This window comes from Opisthocomus hoazin, chromosome 9 (genome assembly GCF_030867145.1).
Source record: "Opisthocomus hoazin isolate bOpiHoa1 chromosome 9, bOpiHoa1.hap1, whole genome shotgun sequence".
NCBI lineage: Eukaryota > Metazoa > Chordata > Aves > Opisthocomiformes > Opisthocomidae > Opisthocomus > Opisthocomus hoazin.
In genome coordinates this window covers 25,229,616-25,247,394 of record NC_134422.1, presented here as the reverse complement: position 1 = coordinate 25,247,394, position 17,779 = coordinate 25,229,616, and the positions used below count along the sequence as shown (strand labels likewise).

Sequence of the window (17,779 nt, the reverse complement as noted above, 5' to 3'; positions counted from 1 at the left end):
GTTTCGAAGGAAGCGTGTAACGAAACTGTGTTTCCAGAACTCCACAATTTGCTTCCTGAACCCGTTGTCACTCAAAGCTGTTTGGAGAGGATGATGACGCCTCTGGGGCAGGTTTAGGTCCCCCTTGTTCTGCAAGGACTCTTACCTGATATAGTCCTTCGGAACGAAACTGTGAAGTGGCTTTAGCTAGAAAGAAAGGAGAGGATGAGCTCGAAAGCCTGCCTGCTTCCTCCTCCCCCGAGTCCCTACTGTTCTCACACTTCACATAGATGAGGCGGTCAGTTATAGCCATCTCTTAGTCCTCACCTCATTTTTCTTGTTGCCATGGAGTGTGACACTTAGAAGGATGTGTGGAAAAATGCAAGAGGTGCATTTATTCATCCGTGGCAGAAATGAGCGTTCAAAGGCAAGGCAGGCAGATTGAGGTAGCCATTGGAAAAGTATTTCTCAGTCGGATGGATCAACCAGCCTCCTGTTTGTACTGAAGCTGGGAACTGGGCCAGATGCCCCTGTGTGAGCCACTAATGCCCGACAGCCTCGTCCTGTACAATCTATAGCCAGTGTTTCGATTATTAGCTATTAACTTGCATTGCAGATTAGTGGCTGGTGAAGCACATATTTGATCCTTAATCTCTGCAACCTGACGCTACGCTGGAAGCCAGCCGATTTTTAAAACCTGTAGAGAAGGTACTGGTGGCTGTGCCAGGGAGCAGGGGAGGGCCCACGGTGAGCGTTACTCTCAGCTGCGCTGGCAGGACAGAGCCGAGTGGTAACGCTGTGATCCAGCTGCAGAACACACACCGATTCCACCCAGAAGACTGCGACAAACCGTGCCTGTCTTTGGTTGTTACTGAGTCATGAGAGATAAAAATACCTTTGCCGCAGAAGGCAGAGCGGCCGTGGTGCTGCAGCGCGTGGTGAGGGAGGGGAGGGCTGCGCTCTGGCTAGCTGCTCGGGCCGGCGGTGCTCGAGGAGAGGTCCCCTCACGCCCGGGACGTCGGGAGGGTGGTCAGCCCCATGGCGTGAGTCAGACCAGAGGTCCATTTGTGCAGTCTCTGACACAAAGACTGCTCGCAGGTGCTTCAAGAGCATGAGAAGAAGGGCAGGGGTTAGGTGGCCGTCGTGGTGTCCCTGCGCCGCTGAAGGGACCCTCGCGGGGGTCTCCAGGCTGGGCTGCCCTGGTCCCTTGGGAGCCCTTACCTTTGGCTCTGCTGCGTCCTGTGCCGATGCTGTGATGGTGCCGGGGCGAAACGCTGTGTCCTTCGGCTTGTGTGAGGGGTAGCCAGGACCAGGTCGTCCCGTGCGTGGCCCAGGCTTCGGTCTGACGTGAGACTGTGTCATTCACTTTCTGTTAATGTTCGTAAACCCCTAATGAGAGGCACCACAGCAACCCAGGGTTCAGGTCTTGGGCAGAAGGGGCGGGGTGGTGAACTTTTGGGTAGCATTCGGGTTCACGTCAGTACCAGACGAGGCTGATACGTGATGTGAGTTTGACGAGCCTCTTTTTATACAAAAGGCATTGAAAAGTGTAATTTCCAAGGAAGAGTGACGAGCATCAGCGGTGCCCGGCCCGTGTCGGTCGGGGGGTTGGGGAGAGCCCCAGCGCGCACCCGAGGGCGCCCAGACACCTCCTCACCCCGAGGGGGAAGAGCCGCCATTTTGCAGCGGGCCGCCACCGGCCCCTCGCCGCCAGCCTTCCCGCTGCCGCTGCCCCCCGCAGCCGGCCCGGCAGGGGGCGCGGTGCCGCCCGCCTCGCCGCGGCCCCATTGGCTGCGGGCGCCCCGGGGGCGGTGCCGCGCCGCGCGGCCGCTTCGCCCCCTGAGCGGGCGGCGGGGCGAACGGGCGGGCGTCCTCGCCGCCGGCCGCCGATGGAGGGAGCGGCCGCGGGCGGCGCCGCCCCGCCGCTGGCTGCCGCGCAGGCCCGGCCCGCCGGCCGCCCACCGGCAGGCCCGAACCCCGCGCCGGAGGGGGGCCCGCCTCGCTGCCTTAGCCGCGCGGTGAACGAGTGCCCTGCCGCGGCCGCGCCGCCCTGCCCGGCGCCTGAGCTTCCCGCCATGGTCCTGCTCGGTCTGCCAGACCGGGCGTGATAGGCGCGGGTCGGTGCGGGGCGCCGGTCCCCCTTCCAGCATGCCGTCCAGAGAGTCGTGGCCGGGCCAGAGGGCGAGCAGGGCGGCGGTGCCCGGCGCGAAGCGGGAGAGCCGCCAGCCCGACCTGCTGATCGCAGCCCTGGGCGTGAAGCTGGGCGCGCAGAAATCCTCCGTGACCATCTGGCAACCGCTCAAACTCTTTGCTTATTCGCAGTTGACGTCGCTGGTCAGGAGAGCGACTCTGAAGGAAAGCGAGCATGTTCCGAAATACGAGAAGATTCACAATTTCAAGGTAAGAAATTACGCTGCTCGTTTCTTTTTAGGGCGCGGGGGCTATAGTTTTTATTTTAAAATGGGTCCGGGATTGCAAGGAAATAATACATATGCGGGCTGTGACTTACCGGGAGCTCAGATGCTTCAATTAAATCTCATTCCCGGTTAAATCAATTACACATCTTTTGATCGTGTCAGCAGAAGAGCGAGGACTTTGTTGTTGGCTGCCTGTCTGCATGTATTTGTTTCAGTCGTATTTCCCGTATCTAGGCTATGTCTTTTATGTAGAATTGTTTTACACCAAGAGGGATGCTAAAGGTGAGAAGAACTGGCAAAGTTTTCTTGCAGTTCAAATAAATGTAGTTCAGTTTTGCTTATGATGATATGATGCCGAAAAATCTTTTTAGATCTGTGATTAGAGGATTAAACTGATCTTATCTCAGTTTGTCGCTGGTAAATAGCTTTGGAGGTAAGACGCATGTTCTGCTGCATCTGGATTGAGCAGATGGTCGGCGTTTCCCTCAGTTGCTGGCTTTTCTCCTCTGCCAATGAATTGAGTGTGCTGAAAGCAGCATGGCTTATACCGTGGGGCTGTTGGGGCTGCTGGCATTAGCAACCACCTTGCGTTTTAGTAAAATGTAGTTTTCTATGTAGCTTCTAATTGTTGTTCTGATTATTTTAAATATATGATGCTTTTTGGTAAGAGAGACATGTCAATACAACATAGGCATTTTTTGTGTCTGTATCTGTAATGAGTGTCCAGTAAGGATTTAGTAATTTAACCTTTTGGTGGTCAAATGCCTTGGATAATAGGCAGCCTTTATTTGTAAGTCTGAGTGAATCGATGTTATACTGAATTCCTGTAGATGATGGTACAAACTTCATATATAGTACATGAAGCCTAGGTTTTATCTTTAATGTGTGGGGGTTTTTCACCCGTGTAGCTTTTGCTTTTATTTATTTTAGGACTAGGGGAGATCATTAATATACTACCAGTGTCTGATGACACAAGGATCTGTTAACTGTCTCTGCTCTTCAGTTTTGATTGCCGTCACTTGCATGTGCATGTGTGAATGTACACATGCATACACATATGTATATTTGCCTATCGTCCATCTGATTTTGTTTAAAACACCTTCTGGCTTCTGAGTTTGGATAATCACTAGAATTGGAAACTTTATATGACGAGGATGTTTTGTTTGACTCGAGTTTTTCAATAAAGCATGAATTTGAAAGCCATGTACAAAATGTTATACAAAGTGTTTAATAGGAACACTGGGCATAACATAATCCTGCTGGCTGTCAGTTAACTGCGGAGCATTTTTTCACAGGCTTCTGAGATGTCCTAGAGATCTAAACTGTCTTGCAACTTAAATTTGTTCCTTGGAGTTTGGAGATAATTCTTGCAGATGCCAACAGATAGCAATTTTCCATGTACTAGAGTGTATGTAGGATAACACGTGTTTAATTTTGTGCACATCTGTATTCCTTAGTTGCTTTCCTTTAGCAGCCTGAAATACATATGTTTTGAAAATAATCTAACAACCTGATTTTCATTCCTTTGGGTTTATTTGTTTTTCTTCCAGAAACTGTTTCTGGAAAGTTTGCAAGCTGTGAGTTTTTCAGAAACAAACTGTGTGTCTGATCCAAGGTCATAGCTATAGCGCAAACTTTCCACACAGATTGTTTTCTTTATAATAGTTGTACTGTAGTTCCTTTATACATACAGTTGCCAGAAAAACATACCTTGAGAAGTAACTCGTTTCTCAAGTCAGTGAAATGGAGTCACCTTACACAGATAGCTTTTGCTATGAAGAAGTAGAAGAGAACAAACCCCTTACCCTTTAAAGGGTGTGTGGCAACTGACCTGCCTGCTGGAGGAATGCTGCTGGCATTTACGAGCTCCTACTTGTGGCTGCTGTCTCATTTTTTAAAAAATAACGATAAGCCCTTCGTAATTATTACACTATGGACCTGAAATGAGTGGCCATCGTTAGCTCATGTGCTTCTTTCCTGTGTCATTCCTTGCATTTGTCAAATTTTTCTTCTCACATGTATAGACGTCATCATTTAAAATGTCGGCAGAGGTCTCCTAGGTTGCCTGCCAAGCTGCAAACCCATGTGGGAAGGAAGGAAATGTCAGTCCCGGAGTCTTGAGCCTAGACTTTTGAAACAAAACAAGAAAAAAAAAAACTAAATTAAATAAATTTATATAGTTTAGCTAACTGACAGAGACTGTTGTCCCCAGAGGCTCTTCCAGCAGAAAGGAGGATGCATGCTGCTTTGTACTTCTGTGGCTAATCGTCTCTTTATTATACAGGCACGAGGCAACAGATATGGACCCCTAACCTGTTCCCGGCTGCTTCTTTGACCAGGCACATCGCTAGTCACAGAAACGAAGGGGTCTCAGGAATGCTTCTGTGCTGGAAGTGCTCTGCCGTCCCAGCAGAGGGAGAAGTGGAGAATCATTAATGCAGGACAGCTAGAGTTGTTGTCTTGGAGGAGGGAAGAGGACGGCAGCAGCCGCTCCAGAGGTGGGCTGGGGTTAGCAAGTGTCCAAGAGGCTTGGCCACAGGTTCGGAGACCTCAGCTCTCCCTCTAGCCCTGCACCTCCTGTCCCGGTGGGGTGGGTTGGAGGGGACAACGGTGGGGTTTGGACCCTCTGACATTTGGTTGCCTGCAGCAAAGCTCAGGTAGAGGAGCACAGGGGCAGAGAAGCAGCGTAGTGATGGTCCGCACAGGGGTGTAGGTGCCTAGGGAAGGGGTGTACGCGAAAGCTGCTTTTGACTCTTAAATCGTCAAGAGTTCTCCTGAATAAATCTGTTAATCTATGTTTTACTCCAAGTGTTGTTTGAAAGAAGGATGTAAAGAGATTTCTGCTAGGAGGGCTGACGCAGCTGGGTTTTGAAAGGTTTGAATCTCACTTAAATCTCCTGGAGTGTGAGCTGTCTCCTGCCTGAAGTGAGCAGGCTGGCCAGCCAGCGTGATGGGGAACTCTGCGGACAGAGCTGGACAGTGATGATCTCCTCCTGCTCTGTAATACTCTCCTGACTGAGTAGGTCTGGTCTCTCGTGAGCACAACTCAAATGCAAATACAGAGTGGCTGAATTCTGTTAAATTAATCTGCATAAGTAAAGAAGGGGATGATGATTTATAACTGTCAGATCTGACTGAGTTCTTAATGCCCATTCCTCAGGATGAGAGCTAGGTATTAAAAATATTTTTTTTTAAGCGTATATGGGCTTTTTCTAATTTATAAAAAGTTTTCAGTTAATATTTCTGTGTTCTCTATAAATCTAATATAAAAGATTCGTTTTGTGTTAATTCAGATATATCAGCTAAAAGATCTACATTGTTTGACACAGCATTTTATTTAGCTCTAATTGAATAATGGGATTTGAAGGTGAGCTAGGACTGAGTGTGACTTGATTAGGTCTGTCTGTTTGCATATTTGATTTCTTTTGCATTCACTCCCTATACTCTGCTTTTCTGAAATCCAGGACACTGAATGAGATCTCTTGTAAGTGAATCGTCAGACCAAATCAGGACAATCACTTCACCATCCTCAGTTTCAGCCCCACCTTCTTTCAGGCTTTCCCTCCCTTTCAGTTTCTTACCCACTTTGGGGAAGAAATCTCCCCACGCTCTCTGGTATACATGTATCTATATGGACATGTGTGTGTGTGATGGATATCAAGTTCGTTCTTCCACCCAGTGTAGAAGGACAATAACATCTTCCATTTGAAAGCTCTGGCAGATCTGTGGGGTGCTCCTTGAAGTGCTGACAAGGAGCGTAGCTGAAGCCAGTGGTGGTATGTTCTTAGAAAAAGAAGCTTTGTCATAGGGGAAAGTTCTGTAAATTTAATAGAAGTGGGCAGAGTAGATTTATACCTAATGGTTCCCATAAATTTATTCTACAGCCAGACTCTATCAATAACAATGTTTTTTTCTGTGCCTTATAAATCTCGTATTTGCTTATCTTGTCCCCAAAATGCAGCAACTGTGGTAGCTTGTGAATTAAAATACAGTTTCTTACCTAGCTGATAACTGATCCATTCAGTAATTTTAAGGAGAAGAAGCTGCTGGGGACCTCCTGGGCAGGCAGGTGAAGGAGGAGCTTCGAGCAACAGCAGGAGCCTCAAATCTGAGGAGAAAAGGGGCCTGTGGCAAGGTGCCACACGGATTGAAATGTTCGAGGGTGGTCATTGAGAGGAGGACTGGGGGAGCTCTGGGTTGGGATGAGTGAGGTGGGCTTTCAGCCGAAGGACTTGCACAGCAGGGGAATCTCAGCTGGGTTTAAGGTTACCCCATCTCATCTCTCTGGTGAGGCAGGATTTGTTAGGGTACTCAACACACAGGATTCCCCGTGCTCAGTCCTCCGGACTTTCCCTCTTTTTGTCTCCTCCCCTCTCCACCTCCCCTCTGCATCCTGTAGTTTTTTGCTGTTTAAAAAAATATATATACGCATAATAAGGTGCTTTCTGCTCCGAGTCCATCCCCACCTGACACGGAACATCTTCTGCACCTCATTGCCGCCTGGTGCCATGCTTTGGAGTTGGGCACTGCCCTCGCTCCTCTGCCCGCTGTTTGTGGGGTTGGAGAAAGCAGTAAAACTGGGCTTGAAAAATGCTGACAGCAAGGAGGGCAGTCATGGAGGAGAAGCATTAGCTGGGAGTTATGGGATGATAGCTTGAAAGGAAGAGGAAAGGGAAAATCTGAGATTAACAGCAAGAAATCTCCTGGGTCGTGAAACTTGTTAGTCAGTGCAATAACCTCCCCTTCACTTGGCAAATTTAAATGAAGCCTGGACAAAATACCTTAAAGGTCTTTACTCCCCTCCAGCTTGTGTGACTCATGGGCCCTGGGGAGTTTTTAGCTCCCTTGGCTGGTTATGGATATTCCTTCAAACACCTCTGGCTCCTGATGGCTTGAGCCAGCAGAGCACGCTGCGGGTGTTTCATCACTGTCGATAGTCCAAGGCGTCAAACCACGCTTCTGCCTAGATTAGTGCCGCGGTGCTTCACTGAAGCAAGAAGGTGTCCGTGCCTGTCAGAGCTGGGGTGAAATCTGTGTTTCCATGCATCATTTTCCCTAGGATATTTTCTCATTTCTTTCTTGTTCTTCACAAAATAGATACGTCTGCAGAAGACTATTTTTTGCTATCTTGCTGTGCAGTATTTGGTACTGTCATGCTGTTTCTTAGTCACTATCTTACTAATGCCTGAGATGGCACAGTCAATTAAACTAAATAACAGTTCCAAGGCTGCTTGGTGAATTGGTCAACAGTCAGAACGTAATTCCTTTTCAAGCTGACACTTCTTCCAGAGAGGAGAGATGTTTTTGCCATGGTTGCTTAAGCCAGGTCAGCAGAGATGTTGATGAGTCTTCTGTGTTGAGACTCCTCGTCCCCCTCCTCAACAGCAGCAACATCCAGGCTTTCTCTCTGAGGGTGACCCATTTGAAAGGCTGAACAGGGAGCTCCAGAGCAGAGACAGTGTGCTTTTCCAGAAATAACTGAGGCTAGAATATAGCCTTAAACGTCCACAAAAAGTGAAGGCTCAGGCTCAGGTGAGGACCAGTCTCTACTGGAAAGACTTTGCCAGTGTAGGCAGACTCAAGCATCACTTTAATGGAAAAGCTGCTGATTTTAGCAAGAGTTTCTCTGCCGGTGACATTTGTACTGCTACTTTGAAACAAATAAGCTAACCTGGCCCTGGCCCAGATTTTACTGTTGTAATTGCATCTGTGCTAGGTGTTTTGCTAGTGGAAAAAGTCATAGCAAATGGTTGCCATGCCAAATCTTATTATTCTAACAAGAGCTGCTCAGCAAAGCTGTGCCTAAACCCTGGGAAATGGGGAGATGGAGAGTGCAGAATAAATGCTGCGAAAAGACCAGAAACTATAACAAACTCCTACTATATTAAGCAGAGCCATTTTCCTGTGACTTCTAACATGAACTCGTTACTATTTCTGATCTTCTGAAAACTGGGGCAGATGCCGATTTGGGGTAAATTGGTCTAGCTCTGCTGAAAAGAGGATGCTGGGTTTTTTATTAGGTACAGACCTGGCGCTGAACATATTTTCAAAACATCTTTAAGTGAGTCGCTGCACTCCAATGAATATTCAGAAAGAGAGCAGGGTGCCTCTAGCACAGTCCCCAGGGAGAGCCTTTGCGTGTTCTCACAGATAAGAAAACCTCAGGAAATTTGATGTTTCTTTTAGACTCCTAGTACTTGAGGGGAAAAAAGTGTTCAAAGGCAGGGAAAATATCTAGAGAACAAGACTGGAGGAAAACTTACACAAAACTTCTGAGAAGTTCTCATCAGCTCTACGTTGAAACTCATAGCGTATTAGAAGACAGTTCAAGCCAGAAAAGCTTTTAGGCACTGATGGATTTTAGTCTCCTAAGGTATTTAATTAATGTTACTTTTACTTTTTTTACTTTTCATTTTAAAAAGCTGGGGATTTTCCAAAGCAGATTCCAAATAGCACAATATTATTTAACCCTTTCTGGTTTCTTAGTGCTAGTCTCTGAATTCAAGCTTTGCCTCTGTTTTTTAAAAAAAAAAAAGGCATTTTTTCTAAATCCTTAATTTGTTGAAGCTAGAAAACTTTCCACACCAGTAGTTTTATTACTCCCCAGGTGTGGATCCTGTGAGTCTTCCATGCAGACAGCCCCAAGAACAGACGAGCTCCTGTCTGTGGTGAAGCTAGGAAGCGCTCCACTGGGGGGGGACTGGGCGTTTGCCACGAGGAGCACGTAGCGCGTGTCTTGCTCTCTCATCATCAACAGCTTTACCTCCAGCTTAGCCTTAGCATCATGGCAAAAGCGTTTCTTTAGGAATCTTAGGGGTTTGTGGTCTATTTACATCATTACATATATTATATTTAAATCGTTTTATATAGTATATACAGTAAGTGTATATATACAATTTTAATTCTAAGGATTTTATTCACCTCTAGTTTCAGAAATTTTTGTGTGAACACAGGTATCAAGTAACTTGGGTCTGGAATAAAATGGACAATGCTCCAGTTTCTAGATAGGAATTTAATGAAAATCTGCTATTCCATCCTGAAAGAAAGATGGCCGTTTTCATTGAATTTACAAGCAAAAAAAAGCCAACAACCTGCTACTCTCTAGTTTTTTGCTTTGGCTCTCGTAGAGCATAACCTAACCGCAATTTCTAGTTGTTTCCATCTCTGCTGATGAGCAGCGCAGACCAGAAAGTAAACAAGATGCGACAGCGCTCCTGGCTCCAAGTGGGTGAGGACCTGGAGGAAGGTTTGCCTGCTCAGCATTCGTGTCGGTGTACCCGCTGGCGATAGCGATGCTATTTATACTCCATGCTCTGAACCACACAGCGTTCAGCCAGCATCTCTCCTCTCAAGCTGCTGGACAAAGTCGTCAGCGTGGTCCGAGGCTGGCTCCCCACGTTAGCGTGGCAGCTGCTTTAGGCGAAGTTGGCTCTCATTTAGGAGAAGGTATGTTCCAGTGGTCTCAGTTACTGTCATTTCTGTTCCACCTGTGCACAAAAGTGATTATCTTGCAGATAGGGCTCTGCTGTGTGGGTTGTCATGGCAGTCTTTTCGCTTCTTGGATTACTCAGCAGCAGCAATATTTGCCTCACAGGAGGAATATCATGTACTGGAATATTAGGAGTGCTTGAGACCCTTGTTTTAGAGGCACTGTCTGGTCATCATAATGTATGCAATGATTAAATTGAAGTGTTGCCCAAACTGATAGTGGAGTCGATTGACTTTCTCACTGATAGCCCTGCTTTACTCTTCACATCCAGGCACTCTCTGCCTGGACCAGGGATGGATGAAAAGGGCACGCTTGTTGGGTGCCAGCGTGGGTACACTCAGTGCCTGATAAAATCAGCTGTGACAGGGAAGACAGACATTAATAATGCAGACTGAGTTCATCGTTTTAATTGAGACTTACAATGTCTCCCATATCCAATTAAAAGCTTGGTAGAGTCCTAGCAGGCAGAATTCAGTTGATGGAATTGCAAATCAGCTAAGACCACTGAGCTGACAGCCTTCATCAGCAGTGTCCCATCATCCTTGGGAGTTTGTTTGGAAGATAGTGTAGCCAGCAGCACTGTACCTTTGGAGCACCAGGCGGTACGAATGCTGGATGTGAGCCGTTTATTCAGTCCCCAGTCGGCTTGGCCTCCTCCTCAAGCACCAACAAGTCTTCTACCCAGAGCGTAGGACTCTGCTCGATCAGCAGCAGTTTTGTCCATCCTTTTTCAAGTTGATGTATTTCGTCACAACACAGATGGTAGTGCCTGGATTTTCCAAACCCCATTATTCTCGCCAGCAGTTCAGCGTGGAGGGCCGTGCAAGAAGCTACGCTGCTCTGTATGGAGCAGGGGTCCTGACGGAGCAGGCGTTCAGAGAGACCGTGGCAGCAGCCTCACAACTGGGAAGGCTTTTTAGTACACTGTCACAGAGACTTCTGTTCTCTCTGTTTGGTGTTGATTTTGCATATCCATAGTTTGTCAGATCCAGACTTACTTTCTTCCCAGGAGTAGCTTTGTTAAAGCTCTGCTGATCCATCATGTTCTTTGATATCACGTTTGCACAGAACTTTGTTGATATTTCCTCATTCTGTTCCTTCTTGCCTTGACAAGTGATACAGTGTAAGTCTCCCAGTTACGAGTACTAATTATCTGCTGGCTCATTCTTGGTTTTCAGACGGCAATCAGAGCTAGCTGAACAACTGTCTAGTAAAAACCAAAAGCGTGAAAAATAAGTGGAGTTACGAGATACGCGGGTAACTAACTTCAATAGTGACCTTTACAGAGCCTGAGAAATAATGTGAGGAGATCTGGTTGAGGAGTTCACAGCTTGTGGTATAACCTGTTGTCAGAGCCACCGGACCATTTTCTTATTTGGTTCTCCTAAGACTTTGTCTCTTTTTCTAAGAAATATTTTAATTAAATGCAAAACAAAAATAAATGCAATTCAGTAACACAGTTATTAATCACAAGAGTTAAGCTGTTTTTCCCTCTGTATAAGAAAATGTCTTTCAAGACTAGACAAAAAACTGTCCTCCTACGTAATATCACAGTAGTTAAATGTTTATTATACCTTGCTGATGTTGCAGGAGAGTTCAGCATAGAAATGCCTAGGTGTAAGCCCGACATGAGGCTCTCCGCTTACCTCAGACTTGCAGGACAGCTTAGTGGTAGGATTTTAGGTAGTTTTTGAAGCAGGTATTTTCCTTTAAAATTATCTAGATTTTTCTTTTAAATCAAATGTTTCCCCTGGGATTTTATAAATGAAGATTAAAACCAGTTGATCTTCTTCTACTCATTTTCTACATCCTTAAAAAAATCACTCGCAGTTGAAGCCGTATGGAGAGAGAGAGAAAAAGATTTTTGAGGCGGGAGTGAAAATGGAAGGGTTGGGAGATACAAAGCCACAGTTGGCAATCCTGCTCTCTCACATTTTATAAGACAGTAAAATGTGCATATGGCAGATGCTCTTTTTATAAGGGGAGAGAAACCCCTTGTAATTTAAGTCAGGATCTCTGGGATTCTGCTGGGTGTGTTTTGAGAAATTTTTCTGGAAAGCATGTTTTAGTTTTGAAAACAAGCAAGTCGCTTGGCAGATTTTTAGAATGGGGAATTAAATATAAAAATCAGAATGCTATATTAAACAGTGTCGAGTAATAAATGCAGTATTGTTTGCAGGTGCTGGCTCTTGCACTAGCAAAGGGATGCAAATGTGTTTCTTTTCCGCGTACTGCCAGGTCTCACTCTGCAGGATTAGAGGCTGTTGGGACCTCAGAAGACCAATTTTTTTGCTGTTTTCTGGCATCACTTACTGTGCCTGATTTCATTTCCAGAGGTGATGCGTATTCAGACCCGTGCAGTGTTAGATGTCCAGTTCCGCCCCGTGGCAGTGGGAAGATTAGCACTCTGACACCACTGAGCTCCGGCAAAGGACAGCACTGCTTAGAAACCCCAAGAGAGGCTTCAGAGCAGATCCGGTGGGGTTGGGTGCGCCAGGGACGGAAGGACGTTGTGGCCTTTGGGCCTTCTAGTCAGTACTGCCAGAGAACCTCCCTGTTGCGCGTCACATAAAGGACATAGCACTATGGAACGTAGAAAAACCTACCCTCTGGTTTTAATTTGAGTTTTCAATCAGAATATTGGATCAGAAAGAGTAATTTGGGTGGGGCAGCATAAAACTGAGCAGGCTCTGGATAAATCTTCCAACAGAGAAGTTAGTTTCTTAACTGATGAGATGGAAAGGCACTTCAGTATTTGCATGAAGCATGGATGCGTGGACAAGAAAACGGTGCTAATGATGCTGAGACAATGATCCCGAAGGGCAGAATCAATCTTGATCTTGTGAAGGGTGACCCATACATGCGGTGTTGGTAGGGAAGAGGAAAGTCTGTTTTGTCCTTGTCATTTGTAAGTTGATGAGTCATGTACACTTGTCTGAGGGGTGAGCCAGGATAAAGTCAGGGGAACTGGCTGTAGTAGAAAGGTGACTTTTTTTGTATCTAGGTGGATAATTGCTATAAGAGAAACTGAGCTCATTCAAAAAAAGAATCACACTAACAAAAATGATAATGAAGGGTGGCAAAGGGTTGGAGTGGCAGATTTGGAATGTGATAGACCCTGCAGAAGGGTTTCTAGGAAGAGTCAGGAGCAGGTGGAAACATGCAGACCATGGTGGAGAGCAAGATGCCAAGAAGGAGGGATGTTCACTGTTGAACAACAGCCAGTTAGAGATTGGGCACTGAGGTTTGGTGAGTATCAGCACTGGAGGTGGCCCTGGAGAGGCCAGGATAGGACTCTGCAATCCAAGGAAAGGGTTACAAACATTTCAGCAAATGGCATGTTCAGTGAATTGGGTGAATTGAAATGAGCAAGTGCACAGGATAGTATCATTCTTTTTATTTAGCAACAAATACGAATGTGTTGGAATTTGTTTTATTCTGCATAAGGAAAGAAGCTAAAATGTCAGCATTTCAAGGAACAAGACAAAATTCCTCCTCCTTTACAATTAGAAATACTGGGAGGGGTGGGATTCTCTTATAAAACTGAGAAGGATTCTGAAAAAAGATCGTGTTTTGCTCAAACTTTTGAACTATCTTTTTTTTTTTTTTTAATTTTCTTCAACAGAAATTTTGACAAATACTTTAAATAAGTGTTTTGGGAGGAATATTCCTTTGACCAAAAAAAAAAAAAGATGGTAACTGAAAGGAAGCTTTCTTTTCCCCCGCAGAAAAAAAGTTCTGTTAGTCCTGCAGGCATTAAAGAACAGCATTTTTCTTGAGGATATTAGAATGTGCATATTCTGGGAAGGGAAAGCTGCCAAAGAGCCAGAAAAAAAGACAAGGCTGAGGAAGAAAGCCAAGAGGATGTGGGCAGCGCAGGTGGGTAATGGAGAGGAAGGTGTGAAAAATCTCTTTCTGGTGAGAGAAAAGAAGAGAAAATGGGGATTACAGCTGCCGATGGCCTTGTCATCATTTGCTTCGCAGCAGGCAGCTGGAGCTGTGGGGAGAAGGGGGCTGTTGGAGCCCGTCGCACCTTTCCCAGATGTGTGGGAGTGGGTGCGGACCACGGCGTGGGGGGAGTGAAGCCTGTGCCAGTGCTGGGCAAACAGGACGCTTCGCACCATCGCGCTTCCCCCAGAGATGCTCAGCAGCGTGGGGCCGGAGGCAACAATAAGCTCAGCTTCGCGCGGGTGCGCGTGTGGATCACGTGCCGAATTCAGGAGTGGCTTTCCAGGCTGGCACAGCCGTCTGCCTCGCTGCTGCTGGGTGGGCCACGGGCCTTCCCGCAGCTGACGCGGACACGTGGTGCGAGCTGCTGGGTGCTGCTCGTGGTGGTCCCTCGTTTGAGGTGTCACCCAGGATCCAGCTGCTGGACAAGCCAGTGGCGCAGGGGACGCTTGGTTGAGTTGCTTCGCGTTTTGCTGCCTGTAGCCAGGGCGCTGTGCGGGTGTTGGGCACGCACATCCCAGCCAGCTCCTCCTCTCCTGGTCCATGCTGATCCAACTAGGCAGCACATGCCCGTGAGGCTCCTGCCTGCTCCATACACACACAGGAACTCTGGAGAACCGAGTGACCTAAGCCTAAAGCGTTTTTATTACATTTCACTGCAAATTTCCTTTCTCTATGATCACCAGTTACTGATTTTTTTTGTCAGCTTGTCTGTTCTGTATAGAGCCTCGAAGTCTTTTACGCTGGCAAAGGACGTGATGATTTTCTCTGCAAAGCAGCCTGTGGTTTCCTACAGCAGGAACTTTAGCAGAATGAAATCAGAAACAGCTAATGGTAGCTGCAGGATTTGTAGCAAGCGTATGATCTGGGATTGGAAGCAGTGTTGGTTTTTTTTTTTTATTTCCTTAGCTTTGAATTTTTTTACAGGTTGAGTGGATTCCTGTTTCCATTTACTAGATTCATTTGGATTTTCAATATGTCTGAAGATAATGTCCTTTTACAGTAATTCTAAACTGTAAAGCCCCTAAGTGTGTTTGTGGCGTTTCTGTATAGCGTTGGTATTTTTACCTGGCAGGACTCCCTCCGCCAGAGGCAGAATCTTGCAGCCCCACCTGCATTTCACACAGGACCTTATGGACAGGAGGGCAGGGCAGAAGACATTTCAAATTGAGAGGTGAACTCTTGCAGGGTGGCTGCAAAAGCCTCGCCTCGTGGCTAAAATCTTGCCGAGACAGAGGAATGCTGAGAGGTGGGAGAAGCGCTGCGCCCTGCCACTGCTCCTCTGCCCCACTTGGTCTGGGAGAGACCCCCCAGACCAGGACCTGCTGCGCTGGATGGCTCGCGATGGAGAGCTCCTGTTTCCCATGGGTCTGCAAGAGTCTTCACAGTTAAATCTTTCTTACATTTGTTTCTTCCTTTCCTGCAGTGGTAAAGGGAAGCTTCCAGCGACTGCATGTGGTGCCTTCAAAGAAGAGGAATTCTGCCTTGTTTGGATGCATTGATATTGATGTCTGTGAAATGTTGGGTCATTTTCTGTAATTTTCCTTTCTGCTACTGTCTTGCAGGTGCACACGTTCAGGGGCCCGCACTGGTGTGAATACTGCGCCAACTTTATGTGGGGCCTCATTGCTCAGGGAGTAAAATGTGCAGGTAACGGTCATTCAGTCTTCTTTTCCTAAGACAGTCCTGATGTGGTAACTATTTAACGTGCTGCCCGCTCCACTGTGATGCCGTGCGGCAGCAAGGGGCTGATCTGACCCCTGTTAAAGTCGAAGGAGGAAACATGCACAGCCTGCTGCTGGTGGCTTCAGGTACCTGTTTCAGTAGCATCACTGCAGTGATGCGGAGTGCCTCTCAGGCACACGTGCAGGGGAAACGATAATCATCATTAAGGGATTTAATCCCCCCCCCCTTTTAGAATGGAGAAGAAAATAGGTAGATGCGTGGTTAACTGTATTTCTTTAGTAGTACTTGTATTTATTGGCAGGTGTGAGGAACTCGCTGAGGGTCTCGATGTGCAAGGTGGGCAATCAGGAAGTTTCACATTGCTGCTGTGGAACAGGCATTCAGGTTAATTTTAACGTACAAGCCAGCAGACTCTCAGCGTGCCGTGGACCCTAAGTCATGTCTCCTACTTACAAAGTTGAAGGAGAGTAAGAAAAGGGACAATGAGTAAGGGATGCATACTGAAATGTTACATAAACAGGCAAGTACTGGTAGAAAGGTATTACACGCATGGATGTCACTGCAGGCTTTTCTGGGATAAAGCTTCTCTGAAGTCAAACAATTTGACAGTTTTATTGATATAATTCTCCTGAAAAGAAAGAATAGTCAGCTGTTTGCAAAGGCGAAAGAAAAAGGATCAAAGTGATCAAAATAGTTTACTGTATTTAAAAAGTATTTTATCACATTCTAGCAAGCAACCACATTTATAAAAATGGTGCAAAGAAATGTTGATGCATGAAGACCTGCGTATGTTGCCCTGGAAACTGAATTTTCAAGCTAATTTAAGAAAAACTGCTCTGTCTAAAGCTTTCTGAAGTCTTGTCTCAAGCAAATAAGAAGGCTTTTTATCACGGAACTGCAAAATAATGTAAAAGTTAAAATAATTTATAGCCAAATAGGGTTGAAATATTTTAAAATCCTTCCCCCATAATTGAGTACAATATTCTGTCATTACCAATAGGCTCTGCATTGTCCAAGATGTATTAGAGAATGCAGTTCTCTTTTAAGAAATTATTCAGTAAAAATGGTGTTTGCTTTCTCAGTATTTTTTCCCCCTAACTATTTATGGTTGCAGCCACGTCCTTCACATATGCATGAAGATTGTTAGTACTTTTTATGGCTGTTGATTTTGCATAGGGTGTACAGTGCTAGAAGAGAAAGAAGAAGCCTGATTTTGTTCTTGTTTTCTGATTGAAGTAGTCATTTGCTGGTGACACGTGTGCCAGTAAGTGTGCCATCTTCCTTCCTCGCCTGAAGTAGATTCCTCATTTTTGGCATTTAGAAGAAATATCATGTGTTTTCAGATTTAGGTTAAGTAACTTTGATCCAGAAAATCAATAAAAACAAACACTATGAAGGCTCACAATGCTACATGGCACTGTGGAACGAACAAATAATATTGCTTTTATAATTATACCCGAAGTGCTCATGATTTTGTATCACCTCTTTAAAAATAAATAAAGTAGAGCTGATTTTCTGGTTTTATGCAGATTTGTCTAAATTACGAGTTTCCAAAAGCTTCCAAAGTCTGGTTTTCTTTCTTTCTTATGAGGATGGTAATAAGTACTGCGTGTCTCCATTTTTTCTCCTTGCAGTGTAGAGGAGCATATGTGTATTAGATGACTTCATAGGTTCAGAAACTATAATTAGGGCTTTCTGTCTTGTGTAAGGTTTCGTACTGGTGTTGGTAGCTTCCAGTAATTTCAGTGATCTTATTTATATTTTAAAATCCCACGTTGTATGACCACACTTGCTGAAGCGTCAGCGAGGCGTTGGGGCAAGGGGGGGTTGCTGGGCATGCGGGGCAAGCTGGCATGAGCAGCATTGTCAGCCGGGGCGCATGGGGGAGCGGGAGCGGAGCTGTGCCGGGGAGCCATGCCATGGTGAGGGCTCAGCCTGGCCGGCCTGGCTGCTGCCAGTGGCTTGCGTGGGGCTGAGGAGCAGGAGGGCCCGGCGTTCCCGTGGGCATGGGACGCAGCCAGCCCACCTCACTTCTCCTCCCCTCGCCGCGAGGCAAGCTTGCAGCCACTGGCCAACCTCAGCGGTAGCTGACAGAGAGCTAGGGGCTTCCCAGATGATTTTATTCTCATAAATTTCATATCAAGTCAGTGGCTAGGCAGAGGAGAGGGGCTCCAGACAGAGCCCCACGGAGGTGGAAGCAACTGTACAGACGTGGGCCTGTCGGAGGGAAATGGGGGATGCACGCAGGTGTAGTGAGGAC

General features: G+C 46.4%; 2 protein-coding genes across 3 annotated transcripts in view; both read left to right on the top strand.

The window, feature by feature from the left end:
* The window catches only part of CHN1 (chimerin 1), a 106,600-nt gene that overhangs the window by 72,720 nt on the left and 16,101 nt on the right, over positions 1–17,779 (top strand). For both annotated transcript variants that reach the window (XM_075429758.1, XM_075429759.1), the window contains exons 7-8: positions 2,302–2,379; positions 15,399–15,483. In XM_075429758.1, coding sequence (XP_075285873.1) covers positions 2,302–2,379; positions 15,399–15,483 — 163 coding nt within the window. The remainder of the gene's footprint in view (positions 1–2,301; positions 2,380–15,398; positions 15,484–17,779) is intronic.
* Positions 3,760–15,391, top strand: LOC142362359 (uncharacterized). Its single transcript, XM_075429760.1, has 2 exons — positions 3,760–4,894; positions 13,614–15,391. Exon 2 carries the CDS (start codon positions 13,824–13,826, stop codon positions 14,763–14,765), a length of 942 nt encoding a protein of 313 aa, XP_075285875.1. The 5' UTR covers positions 3,760–4,894; positions 13,614–13,823; the 3' UTR covers positions 14,766–15,391.

What these genes read in the sequence shown, in the direction of transcription:
- LOC142362359 (XM_075429760.1), top strand. Translation starts at nt 13,824, where the DNA reads ATGGGGATTACAGCTGCCGATGGCCTTGTCATCATTTGCTTCGCAGCA.